The 19,186-nt window shown below is 38.6% G+C and overlaps 1 protein-coding gene across 4 annotated transcripts in view; it reads right to left on the bottom strand.

Moving 5' to 3' along the window:
* The window catches only part of LOC135113617 (dual specificity calcium/calmodulin-dependent 3',5'-cyclic nucleotide phosphodiesterase 1A-like), a 189,166-nt gene that overhangs the window by 122,148 nt on the left and 47,832 nt on the right, over positions 1-19,186 (bottom strand). For all 4 annotated transcript variants that reach the window (XM_064028984.1, XM_064028985.1, XM_064028986.1 and 1 more), the window contains exon 2: positions 11,294-12,055. In XM_064028984.1, coding sequence (XP_063885054.1) covers positions 11,294-11,456 — 163 coding nt within the window. In that variant the 5' untranslated portion in view covers positions 11,457-12,055. The remainder of the gene's footprint in view (positions 1-11,293; positions 12,056-19,186) is intronic.

Here is a 19,186-nt window from a genome sequence, read left to right as displayed (position 1 = left end):
TAGATAAAGTCAAAGCAGAGTTAAAGAGGCAACACACATACAGACACACACACACAGACATACACACACAGACACACACAGACACAGACACACACACACACACACACACACACACACACACACACACACACACACACACACACACACACACACACACACGTCGTATTACTGCCATGAGTCAGATTTTAAAGCCAAACTCTTCTCGCGCTTGTCATGTAAATTCTCTCTCTCTCTCTCTCTCTCTCTCTCTCTCTCTCTCTCTCTCTCTCTCTCTCTCTCTCTCTCTCTCTCTGCAATACGTAGATAAGTCACGATGAATAAATGAATAAGTAAACGAATGGAAAATGTTTTAAGAATAAATAAAAGATAAGAATAAGAAAATAATGAAATAAAAAAAATAAAACAGAAAAATAAAATAATGAAATGCAAGGAAAAAAAACGTAAACAAACAAAATTATAAATATAGACAAGAAATTATCAATGATCAACAAAGTATTTTTTTCTTGCTGATATTAACACCATTTTTTTTTCCACCAGCACCACCACCACCACCACCACCACTATCATCATTAGCCTATCTTCGACTCTATCTTCCTCGTTCACCCTGCTTATCTTCCTCCATTTTCTCTCCCTCCCTCTTCTTCCCTCTACTGTGTTCCTTCTTTTGTTCTTCCCTTCCCCGTCTTCTACTCTTTTTTTTGTTTTCCTTCAGTCGTTACCCTCCGATTTTTACTCCTTTCCTCTTCCTCCTCCTTTTCTTCCTTCTTTTTTTCTTCATGCCCTAACCTCTTTCTCTTCTTCCTTCTCCTCCTCCTCATATTCTTTTGCAGCTCTCCTCTGGTACATTTCCCCCCCTTCTCCTCCTCTTCCCTTGTCATCATCATCATCATTGTTGTTGTTCTGTTTTCTCTCTCACCTTCCCTCTTCCTCTTCTTCTTCTTCTTCTTCTCCCTCTTTCTCCCATCTTTATTCTTTCTTATCATTCCTTGCTTACAATCATCTCTTTACCCACACCTCCCCCCCTCTTCATTCCTCCTCCTCCTCCTCCTCCCTCCTCCTCCTCCCCTCCTCCTTTCTCTTCTCCAAATCCTCCTCCTCTTCTCATTATCATCACTACCAACAACACGTCTCCTTCACCACCACCGCCACCATCACCACCACCCTGCTCTTCTGACAAATCCAGCTGTAGTGGAGACAGGTGGACTGGTGGGGAGGAACCTTTGCCTTTACTACACAAACACCCAATGAACATTATCTTGTACAGTTCATCCTAAAAAAAAAAGTAGAATATAATTATCTCGTGAGGTATAACAGGTTTGATGCTACTTGTACTTCATTTGTTTTCCTTTACAGCTGTTTTTTGTTCTTTGTGTTTTTTTTTACAGTTGTTTGTTCTTTGTGTTCTTGTAGAGCGGTCTTTTGTTCTTCCTTTGTGTTCTTGTACAGCTGTGTTTGTTCTTTCTTTGTGTTCTTGTACAGCTGTTTTTGTTCTTTTTTGTTCTCGTACAGCTGTTTTTGTTCTTTAGCGTTCTTGTACAGCTGTCTTTTGTTCTTCCTTTCTGTTCTTGTACAACTATTTTTTGTTCCTCGTTTGTGTTTCTTTCCAGCTGTTTGTTTCTTCTTTGTGTTCTTGTACAGTTTTTGTTCTTCCTTTGTGCTCTTGTACAGATGTTTGTTCTTCCTTTTGTGGTCCTTTCCAGCTGCTTTTGTTCTTCCTTTATGTTCTTGTACAGCTGTTTTTGTTCTTCCTTTATGTTCCTTTCCAACTGTTTTAGCTCCTTTGTGTTCTTCTACAACTATTTGTTATTCCTTTATATTTCTTTCCATCTATTTTTGTTTCTCCTCTACTTTATTTACTCTTCCTTAATATTTTACCTTTACAGCTACTTTTGTTCCTCCTTTGTGTTCCTTTCCAGCTGTCTTTGTTATTCCTTTGTGTGGACGCGTGCAGGCTTGACGGCTTCTGAGCTCCGCGCCAGCTGTGTTTGCCCTTCCTTTGTGTTCTCCAGTGGCGGCGCGGGTGTCAAGGTGGTGGGCGCCATTATCCCCAAGGTTCCCACACCTGTTGAGACGCGTGCAGGTGGTAACGTGTTCGCGGCCCACCTCCACCACGCGAAGAGCAGGAGAAGGAGGAGGAGGAGGAAGGAGGAGGTGCTAGTGATGGTGGTGATGATGCTGGTGGTAGTGGCGGAGAGAGTGAGAGAGAGAGAGAGAGAGAGAGAGAGAGAGAGAGAGAGAGAGGAGAGAGAGAGAGGAGAGAGAGAGAGAGAGAGAGAGAGAGAGAGAGAGAGAGAGAGAGAGAGAGTGTGGTAATCCCTAAATGTTCTCCTTCAGGGTTGCGTTACGACGAGAAACGTTAGTTCAGGGTTATGATCACGAGACAACCCCGTTTTCTACGCCCCGAGGAATTTACTTTAGTGCCTCCTTCCCTATTAAGAAAATGGAACGAAAGTGAAAATGAAAACGTTTAAAGGTGTAGTTTAGTTTTGCGGTTACTTTTTTTTTTCACTTTCATTATTTTTCTTTTTTATTCACAAGGAGATGTAGTAAATATATTTCTTTTTATTTTTTATTTTTTTTTATTTTACTTTCATTTCAAAAGCAACGTGTGTGTGTGTGTGTTGTGTGTGTGTGTGTGTGTGTGTGTGTGTGTGTGTGTGTGTGGTGTGTGTGTGTGTGTGTGTGTGTGTGTGTGTGTGTGGGTTTATTTTTTCATTTTAATTTAATTCACTTCGTTCCGTCCTTCCATTCATCACAAAACTATTTATTTATTCATTGAATCGCCTTTTTTTTATTTATTTTTTTTTATATTTTTTTTTACTATATACATATATATATATTTTTTGTATTTTATGTCGTCTGGCTTGTTTTTTTTTTTATTCAATTATTTATGTTTTTCGTTTTGTTTTGTTTTAGGACTCGATTCTGTTTTGCATTTAGAAACGGTTCGGATTCGAATATTCACTTAGATTTTTTTTTCTTTTTTTTTTTCAGTTCGGTTCCAGACATTTTTTTGTTATATTTTGTCGCTCTCTCTCTCTCTCTCTCTCTCTCTCTCTCTCTCTCTCTCTCTCCTCTCTCTCTCTCTCTCTCTCTCTCTCATCTCTCTCTCTCTCTCTCTCTCTCTTCACAACATTACTGTCCACTTTTCCTTATTTACATCATGGCAGCTCCATTACTTTTTTCCCCCCGTCATAACATTCCCCCCGCTTACTGTTCCTTGGCGCGGCGAAGGCTGGTGTTGTTCACGCGATATTAACTTCACATTGCATTACCAACAATTGTCTGCACTTAGAAATGAAAAAAACTCGACAAGGACTCATAAAATACTTGAGAGAAACAACTAAGAATTTATGTAATAAGTTAAGAAAAAAACTGATCCATATTTAACCCCTTCACAACTCTGACCATTCTTTGTTACTGTCCAGGAGCAATGTAGGAAATAAATAAATAAGAATAAATAAATAAATAAATGTTTCACCGTTGTTTCCCAGGATGCAGAACAACTTAACCCTTTCCCCTGGCTTGTCAATCCTTTCCACCGTCCATGTACAGCTTCTAAGACTTACTAGCGATGGTGGCACAGTCTTTTAAATACGTAGTTTTGTAGCTTAGCGAAAATTAAATCAACCTCAAAACCTCTTTCATTTTTTTTCTGTACGTCCCATCCAAAAAAATTATTACAGTGGTCTTAGTGTTAATAAAAGATGACCACAGCAGTACACGAGTTAAGAGACTAACAGAATAACCAGTGAGTGAGTAAAGGGAACATTTGTGTAGCAGTGAAATGAGTAAAACATCTTATATTTTCCTTACGTTTTTTTTTATGCACGAAGGAAGAAGAGAGAGAGAGAGAGAGAGAGAGAGAGGAGAGAGAGAGAGAGAGAGAGAGAGAGGAGGAGAGAGAGAGAGAGAGAGAGAGAGAGAGAGAGAGAGAGAGAGAGAGAGAGAGAGAGAGAATGAAACACGTCGAGAGAAAGAACTTGAATTTTTTTTTTTTTTTTTTTGCCATGTGATAAGGAGAAAAATGGGGAAATTCTATATTTTATTTCCTTGCTTTATGCACAAGAGAGGAAAAACTAATTTACGTGAAACTCAACAAGGGGACTCAAAGAAACCTGGGAAAAACAACTTAAACTTCAAGAATAAGAAAAAAAAAAAAGAAAACAAAACACAAGAGAATCTAATTTAGGAAAGATCGAAGGAAGAGAAACAAGAGGAACATGAAAACAGACACGCACTCGAATAGCAAAAAAAGACAAAATACATGAAATAAATAGATAAACAAGCAGAAGAAAAATGAAGGACCCAATGTAGGAAAGATAGAAAGGAGAAAGAACACGAGAACAAAAGCAGATATATCCAGGCACTAGAACTTCACAATACAGAACGAAGAACAATTTAAGGACAAATTAAAGAACAGGGAAGGCAGAAACAGGTTGGCGGAAATACGACGATTGGCGAAAAGCTGACACGACACCTCAGAAGAAGGAAGACACGACATCATTGATAAAAAAAATACTCATAATTGATATTTAAAGATGAGAAAATGAAGAGAGAGCGAGAGCGAGAGCGAGAGCGAGAGAGGAGAGAGAGAGAGAGAGAGAGAGAGAGAGAGAGAGAGAGAGAGAGAGAAGCATTAACTAGAACTCGAGTCCATGGTGCTACAATTGTGTAAATATTTGATAATCTTCCCGCTTTTCCTTCCTCTTTTCTTCCCGTCCCTTCCCTTCCTTAGTTATTAGTAAGTGGTGGAAATGCGCTCCTCTCTCTCTCTCTCTCTCTCTCTCTCTCTCTCTCTCTCTCTCTCTCTCTCTCTCTCTCTCTCTCTCTCTCTCTCTCTCTCTCTCTCTTTAAGTTGATGAGTGTTGTGGTTTCCGGGTAATGGTTTCTCTTCGTTAGGCAAATGAAAAAATTCACATCTTACGAGACTACGAGGCGTTTTCTTCCTCGCGAGGGGCACTGGTTTACTGACGAAGAAAAGGTGGACTTAGTACGGTGAAGGTTCTTCTCTGTTGGGAAGGTCAAAATGCCCTCATTCGATAAAGTAAATACAGATAAAAAAAAAAAAGTAAATGAGTAAAAATAAATAAGTGAATTCTTCGATAAAAAAAAAAAGTAAATAAAAAGAAAGAAGTAAATGAAAAATCAACAAATATAAGATAAAACATACAACTACAAAGACAAAACAAAACAAACAAAAAAAAAGGGTGGATGGAACTTGTTGACAATTTAAAGACGACAGAATACAAATTGTTGACTATAAAAGAAATAAAAAAGATAAAAATTGTTGACTACTGATGAAAAACAAAGAAAACAAAAGGAATGCAAACTGCTAACTAATAAAAAAATACAAATGGTTGACAATAGATAAAAAAAAAAATAAAAGAATATGAGAATACAGACTGTTGACTATAAAAAAAAGAAGAACTGCTGACTACCAAGTAAATAAATATATAAAATAAGAAAACAAATAAAAAAACAGAGAAAATAAGCGAAAAATCCAAATTGTTGACTACCAAGTAAAATAAATAAATAAAACAAGAAAATAAATAAAAAAAAAAACGAAAGAATTAAAATTACTGACTACCAAGTATATAAATAAAACAAGGAAATAAATAAATAAATAAAAAAAAACGAAAGAATCCAAATTATTGACTGAAAAGTAAATAAGCCAATAAATAAATAAAAAAGAAAATAAATAAAAAGACAAGAAAAAAATATTGATGGCCAAGCAAATAAATAAAAAAAAAGTTGGCTAAATCGTTGAATAAAAGAAAAAAATAAATAGATAAATGAGAAAAAAAATAATAAAAAAATAAAGCAAGACCACAAATTGTTCCCCTGTTAAATAATGTGAGACAAACTTGCATCAGTGAGCCGCGCCGGGGACGCTTAGCCGCTGTGTCTAATTACTCCCCCCCACAAGGCGACGCAGTTCCCTTGGTGAGCAAAGCGGTTTCTGCGGGGCGGAGCAAATCTTTGAGGCTTGGGGCACGCTGGTGAGGGATTGGAGGGGTAGGGGGAGGTCGGTGACTGGAGGATGTGAGTGGCTTAAAGATGAGGAGGAGGAGGAGGAGGAGGAGGAGGAGGAGGAGGAGGAGGGAGAGGAGGAGGAGGAGGAGAAAGAAGAGGAGGAGGAGGAGGAGAATTTTACAAAGGAACTCTAGAACATCGGTGATCTTGTGTGTGTGTGTGTGTGTGTGTGTGTGTGTGTGTGTGTGTGTGTGTGTGTGTGTGTGTGTGTGTGTGTGTGTGTGTGTGTGGTAGTGGTGGTGGTGTAGGTCTATTCAATTCAATGTTTTTGTATAAGCAGATTTAAATAACCATTACTACAACATTTAATGCCTCTAGTAAGCCGATTATATTATTACTTCTACTACTACCACCACCACCACCACCACCACCACTAACAACAACAACAACAACAACAACAACAACAACAACAACACATGATCTCTTTGTTACCCACTTAATACATTTTGCTCCGCTTCTTTGTTTTCATTTACTTATGCAGGTAATATCTCTCTATCTTTCTTCCCCCTTTATTTACGCGTGAAGGACGCTGGCCAAGGGCACGAGGATTAAGGAACAAAACGCCCTACTAAAATGATGCTGACAGGAAAAAAAAAAAAAAAAAATAAATAAATAAATAAAATAAATAAATAAATAAATAAATAAATAAAAAAAAAAAAAAAAAAAAATAATAAACAAAAATAGGAGCCGTGCATATACAGATCAATTTAGTTATCATTCAATCAGTCAACCTAATTCATCTGTCTATCTTCCTCCCCAACCCACCTATCCATCTATCTACGTATCTCTCGATCTACTTACCCCCACCTTCCTATCCATCTATCTACCTATCCAATCCATCTATCTGTATACCCACATCTGTCTATTTTTCCACGTACCTAGCTAACCCTCCTATCCATCTATCAATCTACCCATCTACTTACTTATCCATCCATCTATCTATCTATATACCTATTTTCACACATTCATACACACACACACCTATAAACTTTTCCCTTTTTGGTCCTTTACAAACTAACAACTTAACAAACATTTAAACATTTTCTTTCCCACATGCTGTTCCTTTGCCCAGCTTCCCTTACTTCCTTCACGCTTTAAAAAAAAAGAAAACAATAAAAAAATAAATAAAAAAAAGCTAGGGTGAACGTCCTACCGCTGATAGAAGGCAGCTGAGGTGGGGGTGATGGGGTGAGGGAGTGACGGGTGGGTAGGGTGTGTGGTGATCAGGGTTTGGTGCAGGACATAAAAGGGACGAGTGTGTTATCTTGAGAGTGAGTTTAATAAAAGATCGGAGGCTAATCTTCAGAGGCTTTGCAAACTGGCGGGCGATTATCCTTCTGTTCATTCAAGACCCTCGTGTGTGTGTGTGTGTGTGTGTGTGTGTGTGTGTGTGTGTGAAAAGGAAGAGGAGAGCAAGACGTAGAACAAGAACAAGAAAATAATGATAATAAGAAAAGTAAGAAGACCACAAAGAAGACGAAGAAGAAGAAGACAGAAGAAGAAGAAGAAGAAGAAGAAGAAGAAGAAGAAGAAGAAGAAGAAGAAGAAGAAGAAGAAGAAGAAGAAGAAGAACCATGAAAAATATAGCTGAAAAGAAGAAACGAAAAAGAATACGAACAAAACAATAAGAAAAACAAGACAAAACATGAAATAGATAAATAAATAATAGCTGACACACACACACACACACACACACACACACACACACACACACACACACAGTCACACTCCCTGTACTCATTCACTCACTCCCTCACTCGCAATCATATTTACTCAATCTCTTTACCTCACAGTTTCCCCGCCAGGTGAGTGAGAGCGGTACAGGGTGTCTCGAGAGATCAAAACAAAGATAAGGTTGGCAGGCATAAATTTCCCTTCCTACGATAACGTGACGTATTTCTGGTAGGGATTATAAATTTAAGACTTCGATTTATTCCTATTTGATGTTTCTTGGCTATTTTGCTGTGTGTTTTGTTGTATATTGGCGAAAAAGCTCAATAAATGTTCGTCTAAGTATTTTTTCTATTAATATTTTTCTTTGTATCGACGAATATAAGTGCATGAAGAGTTTTTAAAAGTGAAATGTTCCTTTTTTTTTTTTTCCTCATTCACCTCCTTCCCTTGTTAGAAAACGTGTATCTTTCACTGTACTGGCGAATATATTAGTGTTTCGAAGTGTTTTGAAAGTGTAATCCTTCCTCTTGTGTTGTTTTACCTGTACCTTCATTCAGTCCTTTTCTTTGTCTCTTTCCTTTATCGTTCAGTCAGGAAGTGTATATTAATTGTACGTTTTTGGTGATTTTGTTGTGTATTCTGAATTAGTCTCTTGTATATTGTATTATTTTCGTTTTCTCTCTCTTTCTCTTTGTCTCTCTCTCTCTCTCTCTCCTCATTGTCCTGTCCGAAATGTGTGTTTTTTTTTTGTGTTTATTTTTGTTTTTATTTTAATTTTTTACGTCGTTTTTCTTCTTCCCTTGTTTTTTCTGTTCTTATTCTGTTTCGTTGTTATTTCTCCGTATTTTCTTTGCTTGTATTACTTTATCTCTCTCTCTCTCTCTCTCTCTCTCTCTCTCTCTCTCTCTCTCTTGACAGCCTCCATTCTTCTCCTCCTCCGCAGCATCACCGCGTTTCTCTTTCCACACACGCACAAAAAAAAAAAAAAGGAAGAAAAAAAAAAAAAGAAAAAGACGAACTACGATAGCGACTAAAACAACAACAACAACAACAACAACAACAACAACAACAACAACAACAACAACTACTACTACTACTACCTACTACTACTACTACTACTACCACCACTCACTATCACAACAACCATCACTACATAAATTATACCTAAACTCACCACCACCACCACCACCACCACCACCACCACTACCACCACAATACCTAAAATTAGCCACATTCCTAACCGCAACTACCACCTCAGAAACCGCCTTATGCAACGCCACAGTGGAGAAAGTTGAGGGGAGGAGGAGGAGGAGGAGGAGGAGGAGGAGGAGGAGGAGGAGAGGCAAGGTAGCGTGTGGAGGGCGGGGCTGCAACAGAAAATGGAAGGGGAGTGGAGAATGGGAAGGTGGGAGAAGTGGAACGGAAGAGGAGGGAGAGAAGGAAGGGAAAAAGAGAAACATAGAGAAAAACAGAATAATTGAAGGAAAAAAAGACAAACATGAGAAAAATAAAGAAAAAAACTTTAATTGAAGGAAAAAAAGACAAACATAATACTAGAGAGAAAAAAAAACAGAATAACAGAAGGAAAAAGAAAGAAACAAGACAATAACTAAGAGAAAAAAGTAAATGAAGGAAAAAGGGAACATAAGAAGACACGGGAAAAAATAGAGAAAACATAATAATTGAAGGGAGAGAAAGAAGAAATAGGGAACTGAGAGAATGTAAGAGAAGGGAGAAAATAAATTGGAAGGGATAGAAAGCAGAACGAAATAATTAAAAGGAGATGAAGGAAGATAAAAAAAATAGAAGAAAAGAGAAGAACGGAAGGATTAAAGGAAGAGAAAGAATAAAGATATAACTGAGAGAAACAAAAGAGAATGAATAGAATAGGAAGTAGAAAAGAGGAGAAGAAAGAAAGAACGAGAAATACGGGGAGGAAAACGTGACAAAGAAGAATAGAGTAAAATGGAAGAATTAAAGGAAAAGGAAGAAGGTAAAAGACGAGAGAAACATTAAGGAAAGGAGAACAAGAAAAAAAAAGGATTGCAGGGAATGAAAGAAGAAACAAGATTGAGAGAAACATGAAAGAGGAGATAATAATAAGGAATAAGAGAGAGAAGTAGAACATAGAAATTAAGGGAGAGGAAAGAAAGAGAAAGTAAGAGAAAAGAAAAACATGCGAATAGGGAAGAAGAGAGGAGAGAAAAGAGGGCGTGAGGACACAAAAGAAAATGGAGGAGGATGTGAAATAAAAGAAGAATGCAAGAATAGAGAAGATAAACAGTAGGGAAAGAAGGAAGAGGAAGAATGGAGGAAAGAGAAAAAAAGAAAAAGAGAAATAGAGAAAGAGGAAGAATAGGAAAGGGAAATTGGAGGAGATAGAAGAGAAAAGGAAGAAGTGTAAAGATGAAAAGGGGAGATGGAAGGAAATTGGAGAGTGAGAGTGGGGGAAGATAAGGGAATAAAAGCGAGAGACAGAAAGGGAAGTAAGGAAGAGAGGAAACGAAGAATATAGGAGGAGGAAGAGGGAAGGATATGAAGGGTAGCAACTGTGTATGATTTGTGGAGGAGGAGGAGGAGGAGGAGGAGGAGGAGGAGGAGGAGGAGGAGGAGGAGGAAGTCAACAAGCAACCTCAAAAAGTAAATAAATAAATAAAATAAATAAAAAAGATAAATAGCAAATAAATTAAAAGAAAAGCGACCTTGGAATTGACAAGGCGAGAGAGAGAGAGAGAGAGAGAGAGAGAGAGAGAGAGAGAGAGAGAGAGAGAGAGAGAGAGAGAGAGAGAGAGAGAGAGAGAGAGAGAGAGTAAAGTTGTTCTTCGCATGTCAGTCCGAGACGAGAAAAAAAGAAAAAAAGCGAATCATGGAAAAAAAAAAGAAGAAAAAAGTAACATGTGGCTAGCAGCTCGAGAGAGAGAGAGAGAGAGAGAGAGAGAGAGAGAGAGAGAGAGAGAGAGAGAGAGAGAGAGAGAGAGAGAGAGAGAGAGAGAGAGAGAGAGAGAGAGAGAGAGAGAGAGAGAATTGTAACTACTTAAAAAATACTGAAAAAAATATTGTGATAACGACAAGAATAATGACAAGGAGGAGGAGGAGGAAGAAAAAGAAGAAGAAGAAGAAGAAGAAGAAGAAGAAGAAAAGAAGAGGAGAGAGAGATTAGAAAACTTCAACGTATGACTCAAACAAAAATCAGGAAAGGGAGGAAGAAAGAAAGAAAGAAAGAAAAAAGAAAGAAAAGAATCTGATTTTATCTGATGATAAAAGATAAAACGATAGAAAAATTAACACAAAATGATGAAAATTACAAACAAAATAAAATGACAACAACAACAACAATAATAATAATAATAATAATAATAATAATAATAATAATAATAATAATAATAATAATAAAGAAAAAAGCGAAGAGGAGAAGAAACCATCCACTCATGACCCCACATCATACACCCGAAAAAAAAAAGAAAAAAAAAGAAAAGAGGAGAAAGAACCTCAACCACACCACCTCGAAAAAAAAAAAAAAAAAAAAAAAAATAACAACAATAACAACCAAATACCTCCCATCCCCCCATCCCAAAGTACTCACCTATAACATACGAATACCCATCGAGGTTGAGGAAGCACCTGGAGACGGGCGTGCCACCTCCTCTGTTCTTGGCGTACTGGCGATGGATACGGCGCACGGGGTCACTGTTGCTCTTGTGCAGCGTTTCTTTACCGGCCGCCAGCTTACGCCCGGGCGAGGCCATGATGGGATTCCTTCACGTGAGCATGTCCCGAGCTCTGAGTGGGTCGTGGGGCCAATTAAGGCAGGTGTGAGGCCAAACAGACCCCGCCCTCATACTGCTGACGAAGGGGGATTCCTCGCTTACTCAGGGCATCTTCCAAGGGCGTGTGTGTCACCGTGGGAGGAAGGGACTGCCTGGGTTCGGGTTAGTATCATGCATGGGAGGTTTGGTGTACCTAGGTGTTTACTGTTCCTCCGTCATCGCCTTCGTCAGGGACTTAAATTTTTTTCTGGTTTGACACTGATCACTATTTTTTTTTCTAGTTCAAGTGGTTTACATATATTTTTCTTATCTCTTTAATTTCTGGTTAGCATGTACAGACAATTAAACACTATCTTTTTTTCTTTCTTTTTTTTTCACCGGCACTCTTAAAATTCACTGTTGTTCAGCGCTGAAAGAGGAGAATCTGGTGATGTTTTCCTCAACCTTCACCTCTTCTTCCTCCGTGTTTTCTCTTTTCCTTCTTTTTTGTGTGTTTTTCTTCCTTTTTTTCTTTTCTCTCTCTCTCTCTCTCAGCTTCCCGACACCTGCCAACCCGCTAATCAGTTTTCTTGTGTTTTCTGAAAGACAAATTACTGACTCATGAATTTTCGGGAAAGTTTTTATTAATTTTCTTTTTTTGTCTTGAGTGTAGTTCCATTTTCTTACTTGACGAAAAAATGAAAAAAAAAACGAAAAAAAAAAAACGAAGCGAAACACTGTATTTCGTCCGGGGACACACACACACACACACACACACACACACACACACACACACACACACACACACGTTACGAGACGAGACGCGAACAAACAACTTCAAAAGAAATAAAAATGAGACTTCTGTTAATTGTTAATCATGACACGAATGTTTGATGGAAAATTGTCCTTTTTCCTACCTCCTCCATTACAGCGTGTGTGTGTGTGTGTGTGTGTGTGTGTGTGTGTGTGTGTGTGTGTGTTCATTTCACGCTACGAACTAAGAGATAATTAACTGAAAGGTTCCATTATTTTGTTCATTCAGTTTGCGAGAGCGAGAGAGAGAGAGAGAGAGAGAGAGAGAGAGAGAGAGAGAGAGAGAGAGAGAGAGAGAGAGAGAGAGAGAGAGAGAGAGAGAGAGAGAGAGAGAGAGAGAGAATGACGTCATCGATAAAGAAAAGACAGGATGAAAGGGGGAAAAGAAAGGTAAATTAGTGTCCTAACCACCTGTTTTACTTTTACACGCCTTCTTTATGTTGCTGCCAAACAGTCACGCTTCATTTCACGCTGCGTTTCCTCAGGCATCCTCTTTTTACCCTCCTCCTCCTCCTCCTCCTCCTCTTCCTTCTCCTCCAACGCCTTCTTTCTATTTATATCTTTATTATCGTTCTTGTTTTCCTTCCTCTGCCAGTTGTTATTATTATGCGGTTTAGGTCTGTAAATATTTTCTGTTCCTCTTCTAATTCCTTTTCCTTCCCTCTTTTCTACTTTTCCTTTTTGTGTTTTTTTATTTTTCTCCTCATTTTCCTTCCCTTTCTTCTATTTTTTTTTCTTTTCTCCTCCTCCTCCGCCTCCTTTTCCTTTATTTTGCCTCCTCTTCCTTCTCCTTTTCCTTTCGTTGCTTCATTTCCTCCTCCTCCTCCTCCTCCTCCTCCTCTTCTTTTTTCTCTCTTCTCCTCTTTCTACAACAACAACTACTACTACTTGTACTTAATATCTTGTGTGTTGTAAAGGATTGCTCTATCTACTACTACTACTACTACTACTACTACTACTACTACTACTACTACTACTACTACTACTACTACTACTACTACAACGGTTAAAAATTCACTATTACTATCATTACTTTCTGAAGCAAATTACATAAAACTACTACTACTACTATTACTACTACTACTACTACTAATTTCTTCCTCCTCCTCCTCCGCCCTTTTCTCCTTCCACTAGTTAATTATCTCACCCTGTCATTGTAGAGGCGCCTTTTTAAATAGCAGAGAATAGCTGGAGACGGATTAGACCAGAAACTCACTCTCTCTCTCTCTCTCTCTCTCTCTCTCTCTCTCTCTCTCTCTCTCTCTCTCTCTCTCTCTCTCTCTCTCTCTCTCTGGAAATTCTTGGTTAATTTCCGGAAAAGCTTTAACCTGAAGACATGTTTCCTATTTTTATCCAGCATTAGTTTCTCTTTTTTATTATTTTCGTTATTTTTATTATTTTTTTTTATTTTGTATCCAGATTTTTTTTTCACTCGTCAAATGCAGGAATATTTTTGGCACTTTTTTTTTTAATTTTCGTATTGTAAACATTATGAATTATTACTATTATTATTATTATTATTATTATTATTATTATTATCATTATTATTACAGTTTTTCAGGTGATGGGAGTAACAGTGACAGACAAAAATATCACCAATTCTCTCTCTCTCTCTCTCTCTCTCTCTCTCTCTCTCTCTCTCTCTCTCTCTCTCTCTCTCTCCGCTGACGCTCACCTGAACATTAATTAAAAAAAAAGGCTTGTAAAAGACGTTACATTATAATGGACTAAACCTTCACACACACACACACACACACACACACACACACACACACACACACACACACACACACACACACACATTTTATAAGTGTGTTTTGTTGTTTTCTGCGTTTTTTCTCTTAATTTATCACTTAGGAGGGTGCAAGATGTGATAAGATGGAGAGGGAGAGGAAGAGGAAGAGGGAGAGGGAGAAGGAGAGATGTAGAGAGAGAGAGAGAAGAGAGAGAGGGAGAGGAAGAGGGGGATGTTGAAGGAGAAATGTAGAGAGAGAGAGAGAGAGAGAGAGAGAGAGAGAGAGAGAGAGAGAGAGAGAGAGAGAGAGAGAGAGAGAGAGAGAGAGAGAGAGAGAGAGAGAGAGAGAGGAAGAGGAAGTGAGAAGGGTGGGACTGAAACGTTAGGAGATAATGAGAGAGAGAGAGAGAGAGAGAGAGAGAGAGAGAGAGAGAGAGAGAGAGAGAGAGAGAGAGAGAGAGAGAGAGAGAGAGAGAGAGAGAGAGAGAGAGAGAGAGAGAGAGAGAGAGAGAGAGAGAGATTTTCATCATGATTGAAACGTACCAATCGAAACTTGAATAGAGAGAGAGAGAGAGAGAGAGAGAGAGAGAGAGAGAGAGAGAGAGAGAGAGAGAGAGAGAGAGAGAGAGAGAGAGAGAGAGAGAGAGAGAGAGAGAGAGAGAGAGAGAGAGAGAGCTACCTCACTATCCCAAAACAACAAGATAGAAACAAGCGTAGTAGGAAAAAAAAATAAATAAAGTAAAATCCACGAAAAAAGTGACAAATTACACAAAACTCACGAACCTGGGAAAAAAAGAAAAAGAAGGGAAAAGAGATGGAAAAAATGAAATCCCTTCCTTGTCACATCCAGATTAATCAAGGTGGGAAAAAAAAAGGAACCCTGAGCTTACCTGGGGAAGGAGAAGAAGAGGGAGGCAGGTGAGAAAGAAAGGAGAGAAAGGAGACGAAGAAAGGGAAAAATGAAGGAGGAGGAGGAGGAGGAGGAGGAGGAGGAGGAGGAGGAGGATACGCAGCTAAAACTATAGAGGATGAAAATTAAAGGAAATTTTTGAGGGAAAACTAAACCCTTATAAGAATTTCCCAGAGAGAGAGAGAGAGAGAGAGAGAGAGAGAGAGAGAGAGAGAGAGAGAGAGAGAGAGAGAGAGAGAGAGAGAGACAGTAAATGGCTTGATATTACTTATGAAAACAGAACAATATATGATTCATGTTATTGTGTTTTCCTCTCTCGATGAATTATGCAGCCCATTGTTGTGAGTCCATGCGTCCCTTGTTGTGCAATATGAATACACTCTCTCTCTCTCTCTCTCTCTCTCTCTCTCTCTCTCTCTCTCTCTCTCTCTCTCTCTCTCTCTCTCTCTCTCTCTCTCTCTCTCTCTCTCTCTCTCTCATATTCACATTCCTTTTTTTTCTAAACTTCTTTTTATCATTGTCTATTCTGTAACATTTTCTTGACTTTTTTCCCCCGAAGTTTTCATTAGAATGTTTCATAGTTTAACGATTTTCTATTTCCAACAGTTGCTTATCTTCTTCAACACATTAGATTCCTTATACAAACACTGAATGTCTTATCAAAAGCATGTGATTAGAAAAGATGCAATTTCCTGTCAAAATATTAGATTATCTATTGAATACTTCCATTTGGTTACTTAAAAACACTAGATTCCCTTCGATTTCTTACCAAAACTGTTAATTTCCTAGAAAATATTTGATTCCATACATAAAAAATCTGATTCCTTATATAAAAGATTTGATTCCTTTTAAAAACATATGATTCTTCTAATAAAACATCTGATTCATTATAAAAGACATACCATTCATATACTACACACACAAACAAACTCTCTCTCTCTCTCTCTCTCTCTCTCTCTCTCTCTCTCTCTCTCTCTCTCTCTCTCTCTCTCTCTCTCTCTCTCTCTAATCAGCCAAGCATCACTGTTCCTGTCACTTTCATGCACTGATACAAGCTGAGGGAAACCCAATGAAGCTAAATACATGCTCAGACTAATATTACCTCAATGAGCTCTCTCTCTCTCTCTCTCTCTCTCTCTCTCTCTCTCTCTCTCTCTCTCTCTCTCTCTCTCTCTCTCTCAAGTCAAAATGTCACTTATATTTTCTGTCACCCCTGTCTGCCTGTCTGTTTGTCTGTCTGTCTATCTATCTATTTTCTGTCTGTTTGTTTGTCTGCCCATTTATCTATCTGCCTGTCTCCCTGTGTGCCTGTCTGTCTTTCATTCTACAGTATCTATCTTTCAGTTTTTAGAGACAATTGAGGGTAAATCTCTCTCTCTCTCTCTCTCTCTCTCTCTCTCTCTCTCTCTCTCTCTCTCTCTCTCTCTCTCTCGGACACTGTGGTCTCCAAACAAGTATTTTTACTACTGAATTCCCAACGCACAAAGACCAATGAGACTCTCCGCTCAAGAATTTGCTCCGTTTTGGCTAAATTGCAAAGAGGAGAGGCCTGGGAGGAGCAGCAGAGGAGGGAGGGAGGGAGTGAGGGAGGGAGGAGGAAATGGAGACAAAATGAAAGACGGGGCAGGGAAGGAAAGAGAGAAAGAATAAAAGTGAAATAGCAAATGAGTTTTCCTGCCTGCATAAAAAGGGAAGAACGAGGAAAAGGGAAAAAAAGGAAGGTTTATGAGGGACGTCAAGGGTTTAATTGATTTAGAAATGGAAGGAAGATGTTATGAAGGAAGGAAGGAAGGAAGGAAGAGAGAAAGGGAGGGTAGGGGAATAAGGAAGCAGAGGAAAAACAGGAGGAATCTAATTTGGAAGTACATTGGGGGAAAGAACGAAAGGAAGAAGGGAAGTAGAGTAAGGGAGCGGGAGGAAAGAAGAAAGGAAGAAAAAGTAAGGGAGACTGAAGGAAGGAAGAAAGGGAAGAAGAGTAAGGGAGAGTGAAGGAAGGAAGGAACGAAGGAAGGAGGAAGAGAAGAGAGGGAAAAATAAATGGTCGAATTTGAGAAGGGAAGGGAAGTAAGACCTTGTTTGAGTATGTACAGAAGGAATGGCATTTTATTGTAGTAGTAGTAGTAGTAGTAGTAGTAGTAGTAGTAGTAGTAGTAGTAGTAGTAGTAGTAGTTGTTGTTGTTGTTGTAGTGGTGGTGGTAGTGGTGGTGTTGAAATTGCCAAGCGAATGATGTCTATCTGCCGGTCTTACACACACACACACACACACACACACACACACACACACACACACACACACACACACACACACACACGAATAAATTATACTTACAAATTAACACAACAACCACAGTCACACGTACCAACCTACATACATAATACATATGTGCACGCTGTACATACATACACACACACACACACACATACATACAAACATACATACATACATATATATAAACCAATTCATTTCACAACAATAAAAAAAAAATGACAACGAAGAATGAAAAATAAAACTGACCTAAGAAAAAAAAAAACCCTCCACATCAATAACAAAACAATACATACTAATAAAAAAAATTGCCTACAAAATTACTTATAAATGAAAACTTCTAAGAATAAGGTGATAAGTAACTGCCAATTTCCATAAAGTGTTCGAACATGTATTTTATAAGTGCTGGGAAAAAAGTGATATTCTCAAGCTTACTTTTGACTTCCACGAGAGAGAAAGAAGTAAATATAAGTAGCAAGGAACAAAAAAGAGAAGAAGTAAGATATGAAAATAAAAAATGTTTAAGTAGAATTTACGAATGAAGGAGGAAACGAAAATTAAGTAAAGAATGACAAAAGAAGGAGGTAAAGAAACGAATGAAAGGAAGAAGCAATGGAGAAAGGAAGTATAAATGGCAAGTAATAAAAAAGGAAAATAAAAGAAATGAAAATATTTAAGTAGAACAAATATTTTAGTAGAATAAAAGGAAATGAAAATTAAATAAAGAAGGATAACAGAAGGAGGGAAAAAGAGGAATTAAAGGAAGTAAGAAGGAAAAAAAAAGCAAAGTGAAAATGGCAAGACGAAAATGGAAAAGGAAACGAAGAAAAGAAGTTTACGTAAAGAAATAAAGTTAAAAAGAAGAAAGGCAATAAGGAAGAAGAAAAAAAAAGCGACAAGAGAACGAATAAGAAGCAAATTTAGAGAGAGAGAAAAAAAAAGGAGGCAAGGAGAAAGAGAGAGAGAAAGAGAAGATTGAGGTAAAGAAGAGAGATAAGAAGAGAAGGAATGTAAGAAGAAGTTATGAGAAGTAAGACCGGGAAGATAACGATGAAGGAAGGAAAGTTTATAAGACATAAGAGGAGGAGGAGGAGGAGGAGGAGGAGGAGGAGGAGGAGGAGGAGGAGGAGGAGGAGGAGGAGGAAGAGGAGGAGGAGGAGGAGGAAGCCACTCATCTCTCTGACCTCTCTGTCTCAAAAATCCTTCCCTTCATCCTTTTCAAGCCTCTCTCTCTCTCTCTCTCTCTCTCTCTCTCTCTCTCTCTCTCTCTCTCTCTCTCTCTTCCCTTTGTAACCTCTTCTCGTCTTTCCTTCTTCAATCTCCTCTCCTTCCTTCCTCTAACTTAATCAACATACCTACTTTACTCTTCCTCCTCCTCCTCCTCCTCCTTTTTTTCTTCAATCTCCTCCTCATTTTCTTTTCTTTTTCTTCCTTCTTCTTCAATCTCCTCATTTTTTTCTTTTTCTTCCTTCTCCTTTCTTCTCCTCCTTAATCAAAATATACAAATGAAAATAAAAAAAACAATACTGAGAGAGAGAGAGAGAGAGAGAGAGAGAGAGAGAGAGAGAGAGAGAGAGAGAGAGAGAGAGAGAGAGAGAGAGAGAGAAATCTGTATCATCATCATCATCATCATCATCATCATCACCACAGTACTAAAAAGCTGAAGATGAAAGAAGAACAAAGAGAACAGGACAGATAATTAATAAAGGGGGAGCAATTAGGGCGCCCTCCCGTGGCCAAAATAATTACCAAGGCAGCGGGGGACTCCGTGATTGGCCGAAATTGAGTTGTGACGCGCGGGGCCGGTCGTTAATTGGTCAGCGCCATTAGTGACGTCACGGTCCACGGAGGGTTTTGATTGGTGCTCGAGTGAATGTGATGGAAATGAGAGGAGTAAACACGTGTGCATGTATTGGGGGGGGTGAGGAGGAGGGGTGGGTGGGGGAGGGGTGTGGAGGGGGAGGGAGGGGTGAGGTGAATGGGAGAGGATATAGAGAGGGAGAGAG

The sequence above is a fragment of the Scylla paramamosain genome, chromosome 26, assembly GCF_035594125.1.
Source record: "Scylla paramamosain isolate STU-SP2022 chromosome 26, ASM3559412v1, whole genome shotgun sequence".
NCBI lineage: Eukaryota > Metazoa > Arthropoda > Malacostraca > Decapoda > Portunidae > Scylla > Scylla paramamosain.
This window is presented reverse-complemented; position numbering and strand designations above follow the sequence as displayed.